The following is a 21,468-nucleotide window of genomic DNA, read 5'->3' as shown; positions in this document are numbered from 1 at the left end:
CTGAGCTGAGGTGCCTCTGACTTTTAGAAATCCTCCATCTTGTAGAAGGAGGATTCCCCCAATAGGGATAGGAATGTGACCCCCCTCCCCTTGGGAGGAGGCACAAAGAGGGTGTACCCACCCTCGGGGCTAGTAGCCATTGGCTACTAACCCCCCCAGACCTAAACACGCCCTTAAATTTAGTATTTAAGGGCTCTCCCTGAACCTAGAAATTAGATTCCGGCAACCACAAGAAGGACTGCCTAGCTGAAAACCCCTGCAGAGGAAGACCAGAAGACAACAACTGCCTTGGCTCCAGAAACTCACCGGCCTGTCTCCTGCCTTCCAAAGAACTCTGCTCCAGCGACGCCTTCCAAGGGACCAGCGACCTCTGACTCCTCTGAGGACTGCCCTGCTTCGAAAAAGACAAACTCCCGAGGACAGCGGACCTGCTCCAAAAAGACTGCAACTTTGTTTCAAGAAGCAGCTTTAAAGAACCCTGCAACTCCCCGCAAGAAGCGTGAGACTTGCAACACTGCACCTGGCGACCCCGACTCGGCTGGTGGAGAACCAACACCTCAGGGAGGACCCCCGGACTACTCTTGGACTGTGAGTACCAAAACCTGTCCCCCCTGAGCCCCCACAGCGCCGCCTGCAGAGGGAATCCTGAGGCTTCCCCTGACCGCGACTCTCTGAAACCTAAGTCCCGACGCCTGGAAAAGACCCTGCACCTGCAGCCCCCAGGACCTGAAGGACCGAACTTTCACTGCCGAAGTGACCCCCAGGAGTCCCTCTCCCTTGCCCAAGTGGAGGTTTCCCCGAGGAAGCCCCCCCTTGCCTGCCTGCAGCGCTGAAGATATCCCTTGATCTCTCATTGACTTCCATTTCAAACCCGACGCTTGTTCTAACACTGCACCCGGCCGCCCCCGCGCCGCTGAGGGTGAAATTTCTGTGTGGGCTTGTGTCCCCCCCGGTGCCCTACAAAACCCCCCGGTCTGCCCTCCGAAGACGCGGGTACTTACCTGCTGGCAGACTGGAACCGGGGCACCCCCTTCTCTCCATTGCAGCCTATGCGTTTTGGGCACCACTTTGAACTCTGCACCTGACCGGCCCTGAGCTGCTGGTGTGGTGACTTTGGGGTTGCTCTGAACCCCCAACGGTGGGCTACCTTGGACAAAGAACTGAACCCTGTAAGTGTCTTACTTACCTGGTAAAACTAACAAAAACTTACCTCCCCCAGGAACTGTGAAAATTGCACTGTGTCCACTTTTAAAGTAGCTATGTGTGAATAACTTGAAAAGTATACATGCAATTGAAATGATTCAAAGTTCCTAATGTACTTACCTGCAATACCTTTCAAACAAGATATTACATGTTAAATTTGAACCTGTGGTTCTTAAAATAAACTAAGAAAAGATATTTTTCTATAACAAAACCTATTGGCTGGATTTGTCTCTGAGTGTGTGTACCTCATTTATTGTCTATGTGTATGTACAACAAATGCTTAACACTACTCCTTGGATAAGCCTACTGCTCGACCACACTACCACAAAATAGAGCATTAGTATTATCTATTTTTACCACTATTTTACCTCTAAGGGGAACCCTTGGACTCTGTGCATGCTATTCCTTACTTTGAAATAGCACATACAGAGCCAACTTCCTACAGTTATTGCATAGAATTTCTCCAAATCCCTCCAAACGTCCCACCGAAAACACACAATATGTCAAAACAGCATATAGACCTTCTAGGGCTAGAAGTTCAAGCATTACTGCAAAAAGACGCAATAGAATTGGTACCAAATCCACAAAAGAACACAGGCGTTTACTCACTGTACTTTCTAATACCAAAAAAAAGACAAAAGTCTGAGACCAATATTAGATCTCAGAACACTAAACACCTACATCAAATCAGACCACTTTCACATGGTCACGTTAAAAGACGTAATACCACTGCTGAAACAGCAAGACTACATGACAACGATACATCCCTCGCACAGGAAATACCTAAGGTTCGTATTCAAAGGAATACATTACCAATTCAAAGTGTTGCCATTCGGAATAACAACAGCGCCAAGAGTCTTTACAAAATGTCTAGCAGTAGTAGCTGCACATATCAGGAGGCAGCAAATACACGTGTTCCCGTACCTAGACGATTGGTTAATCAAGACCAACTAGCTAACAAAGTGTTCACACCACACAGATTATGTTATACAAACCCTTTACAAGCTGGGTTTATCCATCAACTATGCAAAGTAACACCTTTTGCCGTGTCAAACACAGCAATACTTAGGAGCGACAATCAACACAACAGAAGGGATAGCCACTCCAAGTCCACAAAGGGTTCAAACTTTTCACAAGGTGATACAAGCCATGTATCCAACACAAAAGATACATGCAAAGATGGTATTAAAACTCCTAGGCATGATGTCCTCATGCATAGCCATTGTCCCAAACGCAAGATTGCACATGCGGCCCTTGCAACAGTGCCTAGCATCACAATGGTCACATGCACAGGGTCAACTTCTAGATCTGGTGTTGGTAGACCGCCAAACATACATCTCGCTTCTATGGTGGAACAGTACAAATTTAAACAAAGGGCGGCCTTTCCAAGACCCAGTGCCACAATACGTGATAACAACAGATGCTTCCATGACAGGGTGGGGAGCACACCTCAATCAACACAGCATCCAAGGACAATGGGATGTACATCAAAGAGTTTCATATCAATCACCTAGAACTGTTAGCAGTATTTCTAGCGTTGAACGCATGCCAACCCATGATAACCCACAAATACATTCTTGTCAAAACAGACAACATGACGACAATGTATTAAACAAACGGGGGGGACACATTCAACACAGTTGTGTCTCCTAACACAAAAAATATGGCACTGGGCAATTCACAACCACATTTGCCTAATAGCACAGTTTATTCCAGGGATCCAGAACCAGCTAGCAGACAATCTCTCTCGGGATCACCAACAGGTCCACGAATGGGAAATTCACCCCCAAATCCTGAACACTTACTTCCAAATTTGGGGAACACCTCAAATAGATCTATTTGCAACAAAAGAAAACGCAAAATGCCAAAACTTCGCATCCAGGTACCCACACCGGCAATCCCAAGGCAATGCTCTATGGATGAATTGGTCAGGGATATTTGCGTACGCTTTTCCCCCTCTCCCTCTCCTTCCATATCTAGTAAACAGATTGAGTCAAATCAAACTCAAACTCATACTAATAGCACCAACATGGGCAAGACAATCTTGGTATACGACACTACTAGACCTGTCAGTAGTACCTCATGTCAAACTACCCAACAGGCCAGATCTGTTAACACAACACAAACAACAGATCAGGCATCCAAACCCTGCATCGCTGAATCTAGCAATTTGGCTTCTGAAATCCTAGAATTTGGATACTTAGGCCTCACTCAAGAGTGTATGGAGGTCATTAAACAAGCTAGAAAACCTTCCACTAGACACTGCTATGCAAGTAAATGGAAAAGATTTGTTTGTTACTGTCATAATAATCAAATTCAACCATTGCATGCATCTCCGAAAGATGTAGTAGGATATTTACTACATTTACAAAAATCAAATCTAGCTTTCTCTCCCATAAAAATACATCTCGCAGCAATATCTGCTTACCTGCAGATTACTCATTCAACTTCCCTATTTAGAATACCTGTCATTAAAGCATTATGGAGGGCCTAAAGAGAAGTATACCACCAAGGACACCACCTGTTCCTTCATGGAACCTCAACATTGTCTTAACAAGGCTCATGGGTCCACCTTTCGAACCCATGCATTCTTGTGAAATGCAATACTTAACGTGGAAAGTTGCATTTCTCATTGCCATTACATCTCTAAGAAGAGTAAGTGAAATACAGGCGTTTACCATACAAGAACCATTTATTCAAATACAAAAAAATAAGGTCGTTCTAAGAACAAATCCAAAATTCTTACCAAAGGTTATCTCACCGTTCCACTTAAACCAAACAGTGGAATTACCAGTGTTCTTCCCACAGCCAGATTCAATAGCTGAAAGAGCACTACATACATTAGACATCAAGAGAGCGCTAATGTACTACATTGACAGGACAAAAGAAATTAGGAAGACAAAACAACTATTTTATTGCCTTCCAAAAACCTCATACAGGAAATCCAATTTCAAAACAAGGTATTGCCAGATGGATAGTAAGGTGCATCCAAACCTGCTATCTTAAAGCAAAGAGAGAACTGCCTATTACACCAAAGGCACACTCAACCAGAAAGAAAGGTGCTACTATGGCCTTTCTAGGAAATATTCCAATGAACGAAATATGTAAGGCAGCAACATGGTCTACGCCTCATACATTTACTAAACACTACTGTGTAGATGTGTTATCTGCACAACAGGCCACAGTAGGTCAAGCCGTACTAAGAACTTTATTTCAAACTACTTCCACTCCTACAGGCTGAACCATCGCTTTTGGGGAGATAACTGCTTACTAGTCTATGCACAGCATGTGTATCTGCAGATACACATGCCACCGAACGGAAAATGTCACTTACCCAGTGTACATCTGTTCGTGGCATTAGTCGCTGCAGATTCACATGCGCCCACCCTCCTCCCCGGGAGCCTGTAGCCGTTTAGAAGTAGATCTTGAACATTTGTACATTTGTAAATATATTACATTAAACCTTCATTTTGTACATACGTATTTATTCCATTGCATGGGCACTATTATTAGCATACACAACTCCTACCTCACCCTCTGCGGGGAAAACAATCTAAGATGGAGTCGACGCCCATGCGCAATGGAACCGAAGTGGGAGGAGTCCCTCGGTCTCGTGACTCAAAGACTTCTACGAAGAAAAACAACTTGTAACACTCCGAGCCCAACACCAGACGGCGGACTATGCACAGCATGTGAATCTGCAGCGACTAATGCCACGAACAGATGTACACTGGGTAAGTGACATTTTCCGTTCGGTGGCATGTGTAGCTGCAGATAAACATCTGAACCCAAGACCTGCCCTGCCTATAACCAGGACATCAGAGAAGCCCCTAAGACTCCCAGGAGGGCACTTAGATAGATAAGGAGACACCCATGAAATACTGGCAATAGTGTGGGATCTGGAGGAGACAGATCCTGGCAAAGATAACCATAAAGCACATTCTTCACAAGACACTGTCACTCCTAGAAAGTTTGAACATATCGCCGCAGAAAGCTGCAGAAAATGTTCATATTCAAAGGAAGGTTAGAGGTCTAGGATTATGCTTTATCACCTATATATGATGATATGCTTTATTTGATTGCCTGTGTCAGCATGAGCTGTACAGATTGTTTTGCTCACTGCGCTATATATTAATTGTAGGAAGTTGGCTCTGTATGTGCTATTTCAAAGTAAGGAATAGCATGCACAGAGTCCAAGGGTTCCCCTTAGAGGTAAAATAGTGGTAAAAAGAGATAATACTAATGCTCTATTGTAAAGAAATGGCTCCCTGTTGCAGTTACCCCCCACTTTTTGCCTGATACTGATGCTGACTTGACTGAGAAGTGTGCTGGGACCCTGCTAACCAGGCCCCAGCACCAGTGTTCTTTCACCTAAAATGTACCATTGTATCCACAATTGGCAGACCCTGGCATCCAGATAAGTCCCTTGTAACTGGTACTTCTAGTACCAAGGGCCCTGATGCCAAGGAAGGTCTCTAAGGGCTGCAGCATGTCTTATGCCACCCTGGAGACCTCTCACTCAGCACAGACACACTGCTTGCCAGCTTGTGTGTGCTAGTGAGAACAAAACGAGTAAGTCGACATGGCACTCCCCTCAGGGTGCCATGCCAGCCTCTCACTGCCTATGCAAGTATAGGTCAGTCACCCCTCTAGCAGGCCTTACAGCTCTAAGGCAGGGTGCACTATACCATAGGTGAGGGTACCAGTGCATGAGCATGGTACCCCTACAGTGTCTAAACAAAACCTTAGACATTGTAAGTGCAGGGTAGCCATAAGAGTATATGGTCTGGGAGTTTGTCAAACACGAACTCCACAGCACCATAATGGCTACACTGAAAACTGGGAAGTTTGGTATCAAACTTCTCAGCACAATAAATGCACACTGATGCCAGTGTACATTTTATTGCAAAATACACCCCAGAGGGCACCTTAGAGGTGCCCCCTGAAACTTAACCGACTGTCTGTGTAGGCTGACTAGTTCCAGCAGCCTGCCACACTAGAGACATGTTGCTGGCCCCATGGGGAGAGTGCCTTTGTCACTCTGAGGCCAGTAACAAAGCCTGCACTGGGTGGAGATGCTAACACCTCCCCCAGGCAGGAGCTGTGACACCTGGCGGTGAGCCTCAAAGGCTCACCCCTTTGTCACAGCCCAGCAGGGCACTCCAGCTTAGTGGAGTTGCCCGCCCCCTCCGGCCACGGCTCCCACTTTTGGCGGCAAGGCTGGAGGGAACAAAGAAAGCAACAAGGAGGAGTCACTGGCCAGTCAGGACAGCCCCTAAGGTGTCCTGAGCTGAAGTGACTCTAACTTTTAGAAATCCTCCATCTTGCAGATGGAGGATTCCCCCAATAGGGTTAGGATTGTGACCCCCTCCCCTTGGGAGGAGGCACAAAGAGGGTGTACCCACCCTCAGGGCTAGTAGCCATTGGCTACTAACCCCCCCAGACCTAAACACGCCCTTAAATTTAGTATTTAAGGGCTACCCTGAACCCTAGAAAATTAGATTCCTGCAACTACAAGAAGGACTGCCTAGCTGAAAACCCCTGCAGAGGAAGACCAGAAGACGACAACTGCCGTGGCTCCAGAAACTCACCGGCCTGTCTCCTGCCTTCCAAAGATCCTGCTCCAGCGACGCCTTCCAAAGGGACCAGCGACCTCGACATCCTCTGAGGACTGCCCCTGCTTCGAAAAGACAAGAAACTCCCGAGGACAGCGGACCTGCTCCAAGAAAGGCTGCAACTTTGTTTCCAGCAGCCTTGAAAGAACCCTGCAAGCTCCCCGCAAGAAGCGTGAGACTTGCAACACTGCACCCGGCGACCCCGACTCGGCTGGTGGAGAACCAACACCTCAGGGAGGACCCCCGGACTACTCTACGACTGTGCGTACCAAAACCTGTCCCCCCTGAGCCCCCACAGCGCCGCCTGCAGAGGGAATCCCGAGGCTTCCCCTGACCGCGACTCCTTGAATCCAAAACCCGACGCCTGGGAGAGACCCTGCACCCGCAGCCCCCAGGACCTGAAGGACCGGACTTTCACTGGAGAAGTGACCCCCAGGAGTCCCTCTCCCTTGCCCAAGTGGAGGTTTCCCCGAGGAACCCCCCCCTTGCCTGCCTGCAGCGCTGAAGAGATCCCTAGATCTCCCATAGACTAACACTACAAACCCAACGCTTGTTCTAACACTGCACCCGGCTGCCCCCGCGCCGCTGAGGGTGAAATTCCTGTGTGGGCTTGTGTCCCCCCCGGTGCCCTACAAAACCCCCCTGGTCTGCCCTCCGAAGACGCGGGTACTTACCTGCTGGCAGACTGGAACCGGGGCACCCCCTTCTCCATTGAAGCCTATGTGTTTTGGGCACCACTTTGAACTCTGCACCTGACCGGCCCTGAGCTGCTGGTGTGGTAACTTTGGGGTTGCTCTGAACTCCCAACGGTGGGCTACTTTGGACCAAGAACTAAGCCCTGTAAGTGTCCTACTTACCTGGTTAACCTAACAAATACTTACCTCCCCTAGGAACTGTGAAAATTGCACTAAGTGTCCACTTTTAAAACAGCTATTTGTCAATAACTTGAAAAGTATACATGCAATTTTTATGATTTAAAGTTCCTAAAGTACTTACCTGCAATACCTTTCGAATGAGATATTACATGTAGAATTTGAACCTGTGGTTCTTAAAATAAACTAAGAAAAGAGATTTTTCTATACAAAAACCTATTGGCTGGATTTGTCTCTGAGTGTGTGTACCTCATTTATTGTCTATGTGTATGTACAACAAATGCTTAACACTACTCCTTGGATAAGCCTATTGCTCGACCACACTACCACAAAATAGAGCATTAGTATTATCTCTTTTTACCACTATTTTACCTCTAAGGGGAACCCTTGGACTCTGTGCATGCTATTCCTTACTTTGAAATAGCACATACAGAGCCAACTTCCTACATCTATTTTGTGGTAGTGTGGTCGAGCAGTAGGCTTATCCAAGGAGTAGTGTTAAGCATTTGTTGTACATACACATAGGCAATAAATGAGGTACACACACTCAGAGACAAATCCAGCCAATAGGTTTTGTTATAGAAAAATATCTTCTTTATTTTAAGAACCACAGGTTCAAATTTAACATGTAATATCTTGTTTGAAAGGTATTGCAGGTAAGTACATTAGGAACTTTGAATCATTTCAATTGCATGTATACTTTTCAAGTTATTCACAAATAGCTATTTCAAAAGTGGACACAGTGCAATTTTCACAGTTCCTGGGGGGAGGTAAGTTTTTGTTAGTTTTACCAGGTAAGTAAGACACTTACAGGGTTCAGTTCTTGGTCCAAGGTAGCCCACCGTTGGGGGTTCAGAGCAAACCCAAAGTTACCACACCAGCAGCTCAGGGCCGGTCAGGTGCAGAGTTCAAAGTGGTGCCCAAAACGGATAGGCTATAATGGAGAGAAGGGGGTGCCCCGGTTCCGGTCTGCTTGCAGGTAAGTACCCGCGTCTTCGGAGGGCAGACCAGGGGGGTTTTGTAGGGCACCGGGGGGGGACACAAGCCCACACAGAAATTTCACCCTCAGCGGCGCGGGGGCGGCCGGGTGCAGTGTTAGAACAAGCGTCGGGTTCGCAATGTTAGTCAATGAGAGATCAAGGGATCTCTTCAGCGCTGCAGGCAGGCAAGGGGGGGCTTCCTCGGGGAAACCTCCACTTGGGCAAGGGAGAGGGACTCCTGGGGGTCACTTCTGCAGTGTAAGTCCGGTCCTTCAGGTCCTGGGGGCTGCGGGTGCAGGGTCTTTTCCAGGCGTCGGGACTTAGGTTTCAGAGAGTCGCGGTCAGGGGAAGCCTCGGGATTCCCTCTGCAGGCGGCGCTGTGGGGGCTCAGGGGGGACAGGTTTTGGTACTCAGTCGTAGAGTAGTCCGGGGGTCCTCCCTGAGGTGTTGGTTCTCCACCAGCCGAGTCGGGGTGCAGTGTTGCAAGTCTCACGCTTCTTGCGGGGAGTTGCAGGGTTCTTTAAAGCTGCTTCTTGAAACAAAGTTGCAGTCTTTTTGGAGCAGGTCCGCTGTGTAGGAAGTTGGCTCTGTATGTGCTATTTCAAAGTAAGGAATAGCATGCACAGAGTCCAAGGGTTCCCCTTAGAGGTAAAATAGTGGTAAAAATAGATAATACTAATGCTCTATTTTGTGGTAGTGTGGTCGAGCAGTAGGCTTATCCAAGGAGTAGTGTTAAGCATTTGTTGTACATACACATAGACAATAAATGAGGTACACACACTCAGAGACAAATCCAGCCAATAGGTTTTTATATAGAAAAATATCTTTTCTTAGTTTATTTTAAGAACCACAGGTTCAAATTCTACATGTAATATCTCATTCGAAAGGTATTGCAGGTAAGTACTTTAGGAACTTCAAATCATCAAAATTGCATGTACACTTTTCAAGTTATTGACAAATAGCTACTTTAAAAGTGGACACTTAGTGCAATTTTCACAGTTCCTGGGGGAGGTAAGTTTTTGTTAGTTTTACCAGGTAAGTACGACACTTACAGGGTTCAGTTCTTGGTCCAAGGTAGCCCACCGTTGGGGGTTCAGAGCAACCCCAAAGTCACCACACCAGCAGCTCAGGGCCGGTCAGGTGCAGAGTTCAAAGTGGTGCCCAAAACACATAGGCTAGAATGGAGAGAAGGGGGTGCCCCGGTTCCGGTCTGCTTGCAGGTAAGTACCCGCGTCTTCGGAGGGCAGACCAGGGGGGTTTTGTAGGGCACCGGGGGGGACACAAGCCCACACAGAAATTTCACCCTCAGCAGCGCGGGGGCGGCCGGGTGCAGTGTAGAAACCAGCGTCGGGTTCGCAATGTTAGTCTATGAGAGATCTCGGGATCTCTTCAGCGCTGCAGGCAGGCAAGGGGGGGGTTCCTCGGGGAAACCTCCACTTGGGCAAGGGAGAGGGACTCCTGGGGGTCACTTCTCCAGTGAAAGTCCGGTCCTTCAGGTCCTGGGGGCTGCGGGTGCAGGGTCTCTCCCAGGCGTCGGGACTTTGGATTCAAAGAGTCGCGGTCAGGGGAAGCCTCGGGATTCCCTCTGCAGGCGGCGCTGTGGGGGCTCAGGGGGGACAGGTTTTGGTACTCACAGTATCAGAGTAGTCCTGGGGTCCCTCCGGAGGTGTAGGATCTCCACCAGCCGAGTCGGGGTCGCCGGGTGCAGTGTTGCAAGTCTCACGCTTCTTGCGGGGAGTTTGCAGGGTTCTTTGGGGCTGCTGGAAACAAAGTTGCAGCTTTTCTTGGAGCAGGTCCGCTGTCCTCGGGAGTTTCTTGTCTTTTCGAAGCAGGGGCAGTCCTCAGAGGATGTCGAGGTCGCTGGTCCCTTTGGAAGGCGTCGCTGGAGCAGGATCTTTGGAAGGCAGGAGACAGGCCGGTGAGTTTCTGGAGCCAAGGCAGTTGTCGTCTTCTGGTCTTCCGCTGCAGGGGTTTTCAGCTAGGCAGTCCTTCTTCTTGTTGTTGCAGGAATCTAATTTTCTAGGGTTCAGGGTAGCCCTTAAATACTAAATTTAAGGGCGTGTTTAGGTCTGGGGGGTTAGTAGCCAATGGCCACTAGCCCTGAGGGTGGGTACACCCTCTTTGTGCCTCCTCCCAAGGGGAGGGGGTCACAATCCTAACCCTATTGGGGGAATCCTCCATCTGCAAGATGGAGGATTTCTAAAAGTTAGAGTCACCTCAGCTCAGGACACCTTAGGGGCTGTCCTGACTGGCCAGTGACTCCTCCTTGTTATTCTCATTATTTTCTCCGGCCTTGCCGCCAAAAGTGGGGCCTGGCCGGAGGGGGCGGGCAACTCCACTAGCTGGAGTGTCCTGCTGGGTTGGCACAAAGGAGGTGAGCCTTTGAGGCTCACCGCCAGGTGTGACAATTCCTGCCTGGGAGAGGTGTTAGCATCTCCACCCAGGGCAGGCTTTGTTACTGGCCTCAGAGTGACAAAGGCACTCTCCCCATGGGGCCAGCAACATGTCTCGGTTTGTGGCAGGCTGCTAAACCTAGTCAGCCTACACAGATAGTCGGTTAAGGTTCAGGGGGCACCTCTAAGGTGCCCTCTGTGGTGTATTTTACAATAAAATGTACACTGGCATCAGTGTGCATTTATTGTGCTGAGAAGTTTGATACCAAACTTCCCAGTTTTCAGTGTAGCCATTATGGTGCTGTGGAGTTCGTGTTTGACAGACTCCCAGACCATATACTCTTATGGCTACCCTGCACTTACAATGTCTAAGGTTTTGTTTAGACACTGTAGGGGTACCATGCTCATGCACTGGTACCCTCACCTATGGTATAGTGCACCCTGCCTTAGGGCTGTAAGGCCTGCTAGAGGGGTGTCTTACCTATACTGCACAGGCAGTGAGAGGCTGGCATGGCACCCTGAGGGGAGTGCCATGTCGACTTACTCGTTTTGTCCTCACTAGCACACACAAGCTGGCAAGCAGTGTGTCTGTGCTGAGTGAGAGGTCTCCAGGGTGGCATAAGACATGCTGCATCCCTTAGAGACCTTCCTTGGCATCAGGGCCCTTGGTACTAGAAGTACCAGTTACAAGGGACTTATCTGGATGCCAGGGTCTGCCAATTGTGGATACAAGAGTACAGGTTAGGGAAAGAACACTGGTGCTGGGGCCTGGTTAGCAGGCCTCAGCACACTTTCAATTGTAAACATAGCATCAGCAAAGGCAAAAAGTCAGGGGGCAACCATGCCAAGGAGGCATTTCCTTACACGCTGTCCTCGGGAGTTTCTTGTCGTCGTCGAAGCAGGGCAGTCCTCAGAGGATTCAGAGGTCGCTGGTCCCTTTGGAAGGCATCGCTGGAGCAGAGTTCTTTGGAAGGCAGGAGACAGGCCGGTGAGTTTCTGGAGCCAAGGCAGTTGTTGTCTTCTGGTCTTCCTCTGCAGGGGTTTTCAGCTAGGCAGTCCTTCTTCTTGTTGTTGCAGGAATCTAATTTTCTAGGGTTCAGGGTAGCCCTTAAATACTAAATTTAAGGGCGTGTTTAGGTCTGGGGGGTTAGTAGCCAATGGCTACTAGCCCTGAGGGTGGGTACACCCTCTTTGTGCCTCCTCCCAAGGGGAGGGGGTCACAATCCTAACCCTATTGGGGGAATCCTCCATCTGCAAGATGGGGGATTTCTAAAAGTTAGTCACCTCAGCTCAGGACACCTTAGGGACTGTCCTGACTGGCCAGTGACTCCTCCTTGTTGCTTTCTTTGTTCCCTCCAGCCTTGCCGCCAAAAGTGGGGGCCGTGGCCGGAGGGGGCGGGCAACTCCACTAAGCTGGAGTGCCCTGCTGGGCTGTGACAAAGGGGTGAGCCTTTGAGGCTCACCGCCAGGTGTTACAGCTCCTGCCTGGGGGAGGTGTTAGCATCTCCACCCAGTGCAGGCTTTGTTACTGGCCTCAGAGTGACAAAGGCACTCTCCCCATGGGGCCAGCAACATGTCTCTAGTGTGGCAGGCTGCTGGAACTAGTCAGCCTACACAGACAGTCGGTTAAGTTTCAGGGGGCACCTCTAAGGTGCCCTCTGGGGTGTATTTTGCAATAAAATGTACACTGGCATCAGTGTGCATTTATTGTGCTGAGAAGTTTGATACCAAACTTCCCAGTTTTCAGTGTAGCCATTATGGTGCTGTGGAGTTCGTGTTTGACAAACTCCCAGACCATATACTCTTATGGCTACCCTGCACTTACAATGTCTAAGGTTTTGTTTAGACACTGTAGGGGTACCATGCTCATGCACTGGTACCCTCACCTATGGTATAGTGCACCCTGCCTTAGGGCTGTAAGGCCTGCTAGAGGGGTGTCTTACCTATACTTGCATAGGCAGTGAGAGGCTGGCATGGCACCCTGAGGGGAGTGCCATGTCGACTTGCTCGTTTTGTTCTCACTAGCACACACAAGCTGGCAAGCAGTGTGTCTGTGCTGAGTGAGAGGTCTCCAGGGTGGCATAAGACATGCTGCAGCCCTTAGAGACCTTCCTTGGCATCAGGGCCCTCGGTACTAGAAGTACCAGTTACAAGGGACTTATCTGGATGCCAGGGTCTGCCAATGGTGGATACAAAAGTACAGGTTAGGGAAAGAACACTGGTGCTGGGGCCTGGTTAGCAGGCCTCAGCACACTTTCAATTGTAAACATAGCATCAGCAAAGGCAAAAAGTCAGGGGGCAACCATGCCAAGGAGGCATTTCCTTACAATAATGCATTATTCAGAGGAGTTAAACAGACCATTGAAAATAAATCAAAACTGGGACCTCAGCATTTGAGTAAATATGAGAACGCATCCATGAATATTTTGTAATTTAGACTGCAAGTATCCAGTATCTTAAACTCATGCTGTGGCTCCATTGGCATAGAATGATGAGCCGATGGGAAGGTATAAATGCATAGATGAGCCCCTTCTGAAACAAAGCTTGGGTCATGTACTGGAAGCCAGCAAGAGTGTTGAGTCCTATTTAGATTGGGTGGAAAGTTCAGATGAATTCCCACATTACCCTCGTCAGAATTTAGACCACAGAAAAGGTGCATTTAGAATATCTCTATTGATGGAGTTGCACTGTTTGGAAAAACCTACAAATGAATCCCAAATGGAGGCAGGGAGAATCATAGCAGCATGGTTTGTCAAGAGCGCCATGCATTATAGGTTAGCCTCTCCGGAGAGCAGGAGACTTGAAGTTGTAACTTTGTACTTGCTGATGTATGATTTTTATTTTTTTCAATTCTTTACAGGTCGGTAGGCCCAGTAACATAGGGCAAGCGCAACCAATAATTGACCAACTTGCAGAAGAGGCACGCTCTTTCAACAGGATCTATGTCGCATCAGTGCATCAGGACCTGTCAGATGATGACATCAAGAGTGTCTTTGAGGCATTTGGAAAAATTAAATCTTGTATGTTGGCAAGAGACCCCACTACAGGGAAACACAAGGGCTACGGTTTCATTGGTGAGCCAAATATTTGAATTGTATGTAAAATTGTTTTCTGCATTCTTATAGAGTAGAGGGGATGAAATGATATGCTCTGTGTAAATGTTCTAGCTCAGTGCATTGTTCGGGGTTTTCCTGTAACACCTGCCTCGTGGATCTTCGATGCCGTTGCTGGAGAAGAGCTGAAGGGGAATGTAATGGTGACCTGATTAAGATGTGGCTCTGTAGGACCTTTATTTCAGTTTGTTAATACACTGCAAGGTGTCTTTGGAGGTTTGCTCATGGCCAACTTTTTTTTGTTTTTGCGGTGGGGTTAGAGTTGGGCCCGTTGGGTAGTACTGCGAAAGTGAAGCTTTCTAGTTTCATAGGGTGCAGAAAGTGTGGCCCTCCTTTGATCACATTGGTGTGGCTGCAGTGGACAGTTCATCAGCAGGTCTTAGTTCCCAAATTCCTTTATTCACGCAGTAGCATGTCAAGAACACCACTGCACCTTTGCAACAACGTATCACAACGGTTAGTTACATAAACGTATTTTAAGTTACACAGGAAAGATTTGCATTGGGACCAGAGTCACTGGCCGTAGTGTGCCTTCCGGCTTGAAGAGGGGTCATAGGCCATTGAGGCGACACCGATGAAGCCTGGACACCCAAAGTTCTGGCAGGGATACATAATCCATTAAGAACGTGGCAAGGGACATATTAATGTAGGTGTTGTGCCCTAAGTTGGTGCGTGTAGAAAAAGTGTGTTTCTCAAGCTGATTCTCTGTTTTGTTACTGCTTGTTGATTGCTTAGGAAGACACACGGCACGGTTCTTGTTATCAGGATAATTGCATCTGAACAGCATACATACTTGTTAGCTAGAGTAAGATCAACATTATTTGGCTGCAGCTTTTATAGGCCACTTATTTAATATTAGCTGGAGTCCCCAAAATCGCTGATAAAGCATTGCCCTTGGAGTGGACAGCTTGTTACAGCTCTGTTAAATAATACTTTGTTTCATGGTGCCACAAGGTCACAGGAAAATGCGGGTGTTATTTGGAAAATGTTTTAAACTTACATTTTTCTTCTGTCACTCCACTATTCCAGTCATTATTTCTCACGTTTAACTAGGTGTTCTTGCAGACAATCTTATAGTTGTCTCCTCAAATCCAGTGGAACTAAAGACATTACTGCTTCACTCAGTTTTCCTGCCCAAGGCAATTGCTTGAAGGCAGTTGGAGCCTTGGTGAGCGATGTCCAGCTGTGTTGGACTGTGTTCTCATGTTCCATTATATCCCTGTATAGAATTTTACGTTTCTCTCTTGTCTTTCAGATTTCAAGCCTGAAAGACTGGAATACCCTGGTATGTTTATTACTCGGAATGTATTCTGTCTTTGCTCTCTTGTGACTGCCTTTCTGTCTCCACTTTAGGTCCCTCAGACTGAGGTTCTGACTTGGTGTTCACCACCCTGTCCAGGTAAGGTGGTGGAACAGTCACTGGTTTCCCACAGGGTGCAAGCAGATGGTCCCACAGGTTATGCTGCGATGTGCCGTTGGGACCTAAGTTGACAGACAGCAGATTGGTCACTGCAGGTCATCCATTTCCTTCATATTGAGGTACCTGGAAGCCATGTTGAGGACCTGGAAAATTCCTAACATTTTAAGGAAACAATAGTGGATGATTGCTCTTACATTATGACTCTTCATACTAGTGTTTAATTTCCTCCTCAAACACTACATCCTCTGATCTTTCTGTATGGTCTTTGTTAAGTAGTAATGACCTGCAATCTTTGCTCCTTGAACATGTGGTTCTATATCTTTGCTGCATTTTTTGTTTACTTTAGCCTTTATCTTTGCTATGCTTGTTTTGTTTAACACGTCTGTTCCTCACTTTATGTGGAGCATATTTTAGCGTGTTACTAGTCCACGCTGTAGCTCTGTGAGCAAAAAGGCTTGTAAGTAATGTGCACCAGATCTGAAGTTCCCTTCATTAGATTAACATCAGCTGCTTGAAGCGAGTCTTGTAGTCTGAGCAAGTACAACCAAATGCAAAGATCTGCATGTTGTCATTGCATAATGATCTGTGACTTCTGTCTTCAGTTCTTTGGTATCTGCAGGAGTGAATCTAGCTAGGAGTAAGTGCTGTCAGGCCCTCCGATCTCATTCCATAGTTTTGTGACCTCACCCACGTGCCTGCCATTGACATTCTTTAAAGTGATTTTTAAATGGCAGGCCTGTAAGAGTGATGGGGAAACCATTTGTCCCTTTGGCTGAATAATTAGGCTTTGCTTATCTTCTTCCTGCTTAGTTGGCAGTTATTACAGCAAATAACGTGTAAAGATTATAAGTTTGAGTGGCATCAGAATGGTGAGTCAGTATTCCTTCTATTTGTAGGCTAGAAAAACTCTAGAATAAGGCATTGGAAAGTTTGCCTGCATTAACCTGCTTTCGAAAGATGCCAGACATGTTCTGCTCAGGATGTTTCTTGGGCCGTCCAGTGTTTGGTGTAGTCTTGAAGGTATAGAGTATTTATTTTTTCAGTTATCTCTAGTTCTGTCTACTATAATTGCTTTAACCCATCCTCCATTGATGGGAAACTTAAGTTCGATGGCATCTGTCGCTGTAGATACGCATGTTCTGCAATAGCTCGCCATCTGGTGTTGGGCCGGAGTGTTACAAGTTGTTTTTCTTCGAAGAAGTCTTTCGAGTCACGGGACCGAGTGACTCCTCCTTTTGTCTCCATTGCGCATGGGCGTCGACTCCCATCTTCGATTGTTTTTTTTCCGCCATCGGGTTCGGACGTGTTCCTGTCGCTCCGAGTTTCGGAACGGAAAATTAGCTAATTTCGGAAGATTTTCGTCGGTATTGTTGCGTTCGGGATCGACGTACTTACATTCCACACCGCATCGAAGATCGAAGAGCTCCGGTGCCCTTCGGGGTAGTTTTTCGATCCTCCGTCGGGGCCTGGTCGGCCCGACCGCGTGCTGAACGCCGATGGAACGGACCCCGTTCCGTTTCTGCCCCAAATGCCACAATAAGTACCCTTACACAGACCAACACTTGGTCTGCAACCTGTGCCTGTCACCTGAGCACAGCGAAGACACCTGCGAGGCCTGTCGTGCGTTCCGGTCCCGAAAAACACTCCGAGACCGTCGAGCCAGAAGACTTCAAATGGCGTCCGCACCGACAGCCCAACGGGAGTTCGAGGAACAGGAAGAAGAAGGTACCTTCTCGATCCAAGACTCAGACTCCGAAGGATTCGACGACACACAAACCGTGAGTAAGACGTCGAAAACCACACAAAGAAACATTTACAAGGCTCAGGGGACGCCACTGCCACCAGGCCATGGCTCGACCCATAAATTCGGTGACCGACCGTCGGCACCGAAAAAGGCCCAAACAGTGCCGAGATCGTCCGACTCCGGTCGAGACACCGGCACGCAGCCTTCTCGGGACCGAGAAAGTGCTGGAGACAAGCCTCGACACCGAGATGCCGGTGTGGACACGGCTCGACGCCGAGACAGCAGCACCGAAACAGATCGACGCCGAGAGGTTTCGGCCCCGAAAAGGAAAAAAGTCAGCTCGGAGCCGAAAAAACACGCAGACAAAGTTTCGACGCCGAAACAAACTGCAAGCGACCCAGCTTCAGGCTCTTATACAGAAGAGCACTCGCTAACCTCCCAAATGCAAAAGCATAGGTTTGAGGAAGAGCTGCAAGCAACTGATGTGGACCATACGCAAAAGCGTATCTTCATTCAGCAGGGGACAGGAAAAATAAGCACCCTTCCCCCCATTAGGAGAAAGAGAAGGTTGGAGTTCCAAACGGAACAAGCACCACAACCAAAAGTGGTGAAAAGAGTTACGCCACCACCCTCTCCTCCGCCCGTGATTAACGTTTCACCAGCACAAACTCCATCTCACTCCCCAGCTCACACCACCATGAGCCAGGGTGACCAAGATCAGGACGCATGGGACCTATACGACGCCCCAGTGTCAGATAACAGCCCGGAGGCATACCCTACAAAGCCATCTCCACCAGAAGACAGCACCGCGTACTCTCAGGTGGTGGCTAGAGCAGCACAATTTCATAACGTAAGCCTCCACTCAGAACAGGTCGAGGATGATTTCTTGTTCAACACACACTCCTCCACCCACAGCTCCTACCAAAGCCTGCCTATGCTCCCTGGTATGCTCCGGCACGCAAAAGACATATTTAAGGAGCCGGTCAAAAGTAGGGCAATCACACCAAGGGTGGAAAAAAAGTATAAGCCGCCTCCTACGGACCCGGTTTTCATCACTACACAGCTGCCACCAGACTCTGTTGTTGTAGGAGCAGCTAGGAAAAGGGCCAACTCTCACACATCTGGAGATGCACCACCCCCAGATAAAGAAAGCCGCAAGTTCGATGCAGCTGGTAAGAGAGTCGCAGCACAAGCTGCAAACCAGTGGCGCATCGCGAACTCCCAGGCACTACTTGCGCGCTATGACAGAGCCCACTGGGACGAGATGCAACATCTCATTGAACATCTGCCCAAGGACTTCCAAAATAGGGCAAAACAAGTGGTTGAGGAGGGACAGACCATCTCCAACAACCAGATACGTTCCTCCATGGACGCTGCAGATACAGCTGCACGGACAATTAATACATCTGTAACTATCAGAAGGCATGCATGGCTCCGAACGTCTGGATTTAAACCAGAGATTCAACAAGCAGTTCTCAATATGCCTTTTAATGAAAAAGAACTGTTCGGTCCAGAAGTGGACACAGCGATTGAGAAGCTCAAAAAAGATACGGACACTGCCAAAGCCATGGGCGCACTCTACTCCCCGCAGAGCAGAGGGAATTACAGCACATTCCGTAAAACGCCCTTTCGAGGGGGGTTTCGGGGTCAAAGCACACAAGCCAGCACCTCACAAGCAACACCGTCCACTTACCAAGGACAGTATAGAGGAGGCTTTCGGGGACAATATAGAGGAGGGCAATTCCCTAGAAATAGAGGGAGATTTCAAAGCCCCAAAACCCCTACTACTAAACAATGACTCACATGTCACTCACCCCCTCCACACAACACCAGTGGGGGGAAGAATAGGTCATTATTACAAAGCATGGGAGGAAATCACTACAGACACTTGGGTTCTAGCAATTATCCGACATGGTTATTGCATAGAATTTCTACAATTCCCTCCAAACATACCACCAAAAGCACAAAATTTAACAACACACCATTCCAATCTCCTGGAGATAGAAGTGCAGGCACTATTGCAAAAGAATGCAATCGAATTAGTGCCAAACACACAAATAAACACAGGAGTTTACTCACTGTACTTTCTGATACCAAAGAAGGACAAAACGCTGAGACCAATCCTAGACCTCAGAGTAGTGAACACTTTCATCAAATCAGACCACTTCCACATGGTCACACTACAAGAAGTATTGCCATTGCTAAAACTACACGACTACATGGCAACTTTAGACCTCAAGGATGCTTATTTCCATATACCAATACACCCATCGCACAGGAAATACCTAAGGTTTGTATTCAAAGGAATACATTACCAATTCAAGGTACTGCCTTTCGGATTAACAACCGCACCAAGAGTCTTTACCAAATGTCTAGCGGTAGTCGCTGCACACATAAGAAGGCAGCAAATACATGTGTTCCCATATTTGGACGACTGGCTAATCAAGGCCCATTCGTTCATACAGTGCTCAAATCACACAAATCAAATCATACAAACCCTCTTCAAACTCTGGTTCACCGTCAATTTCACAAAATCCAAAATTCTGCCACGCAAGTTACAACAATACCTAGGAGCCATAATAGACACATCAAAGGGAGTAGCCACTCCAAGTCCACAAAGAATTCAAAATTTCAACACCATCATACAACGCATGTATCCAACACAAAAGATACAGGCAAAGATGGTATTACAACTCCTAGGCATGATGTCATCATGCATAGCCATTGTCCCAAACGCAAGACTGCACATGAGGCCCTTACAACAATGCCTAGCATCACAGTGGTCTCAAGCACAGGGTCACCTTCTAGATCTGGTGTTAATAGACCGCCAAACTTACCTCTCGCTTCTGTGGTGGAACAACATAAATTTAAACAAGGGGCGGCCTTTCCAAGACCCAGTGCCACAATACGTAATAACAACAGATGCTTCCATGACAGGGTGGGGAGCACACCTCGATCAACACAGCATACAAGGACAATGGAACGTACATCAAACAAAACTGCATATCAATCACCTAGAACTTCTAGCAGTTTTTCAAGCACTAAAAGCTTTCCAACCAATAATAGTTCACAAATACATTCTCGTCAAAACAGACAACATGACAACAATGTATTATCTAAACAAGCAGGGAGGGACGCACTCCACGCAGTTAAGCCTGCTAGCACAAAAAATTTGGCATTGGGCAATTCACAACCAAATTCGCCTAATTGCACAGTTTATACCAGGGATACAAAATCAACTCGCAGACAATCTCTCTCGAGATCACCAACAGGTCCACGAATGGGAAATTCACCCCCAAATTCTGAACACTTATTTCAAACTCTGGGGAACACCTCAGATAGACTTGTTTGCGACAAGGGAGAACGCAAAATGCCAAAACTTCGGATCCAGGTACCCACACAAACAATCCCAAGGCAATGCCCTATGGATGAACTGGTCAGGGATATTTGCTTACGCTTTTCCTCCTCTCCCTCTCCTTCCTTACCTGGTAAACAAACTCAGTCAAAGCAAACTCAAACTCATATTGATAGCACCAACTTGGGCAAGGCAACCCTGGTACACAACGCTGCTAGACCTATCAGTGGTACCCTGCATCAAATTGCCCAACAGGCCAGATCTGTTGACACAGCACAACCAAAAGATCAGACACCCAGATCCAGCATCGCTGAATCTAGCAATCTGGCTCCTAAAATCCTAGAATTCGGGCACTTACAACTTACCCAAGAATGTATGGAAGTCATAAAACAAGCAAGAAGGCCATCCACCAGGCACTGCTATGCAAGTAAATGGAAGAGGTTTGTTTGCTACTGCCATATTAATCAAATACAACCATTACACACAACTCCAGAACATGTAGTGGGTTACTTGCTTCACTTACAAAAATCTAACCTAGCTTTCTCTTCCATTAAGATTCACCTTGCAGCAATATCTGCATACCTGCAGACTACCTATTCAACTTCCCTATATAGAATACCAGTCATTAAAGCATTCATGGAGGGCCTTAGGAGAATTATACCACCAAGAACACTACCTGTTCCTTCATGGAACCTAAACGTTGTCCTAACTAGACTTATGGGTCCACCTTTTGAACCCATGCACTCCTGCGACATACAGTTCCTAACCTGGAA

At 47.6% G+C, this 21,468-nt stretch overlaps 1 protein-coding gene across 2 annotated transcripts in view; it reads left to right on the top strand.

The window, feature by feature from the left end:
* Positions 1–21,468, top strand: part of PUF60 (poly(U) binding splicing factor 60) — a 269,830-nt gene that overhangs the window by 108,673 nt on the left and 139,689 nt on the right. The window contains exons 7-8 of one of the 2 annotated variants that reach the window (XM_069220966.1): positions 13,924–14,137; positions 15,432–15,461. In XM_069220966.1, coding sequence (XP_069077067.1) covers positions 13,924–14,137; positions 15,432–15,461 — 244 coding nt within the window. The remainder of the gene's footprint in view (positions 1–13,923; positions 14,138–15,431; positions 15,462–21,468) is intronic. The other variant, XM_069220967.1, reaches the window with a different exon arrangement.

This window comes from Pleurodeles waltl, chromosome 2_2 (assembly GCF_031143425.1).
Source record: "Pleurodeles waltl isolate 20211129_DDA chromosome 2_2, aPleWal1.hap1.20221129, whole genome shotgun sequence".
Taxonomy (NCBI): domain Eukaryota; kingdom Metazoa; phylum Chordata; class Amphibia; order Caudata; family Salamandridae; genus Pleurodeles; species Pleurodeles waltl.
Note: the sequence above shows the minus strand (reverse complement) of the source record. Positions and strands in the feature narration are given on the sequence as shown.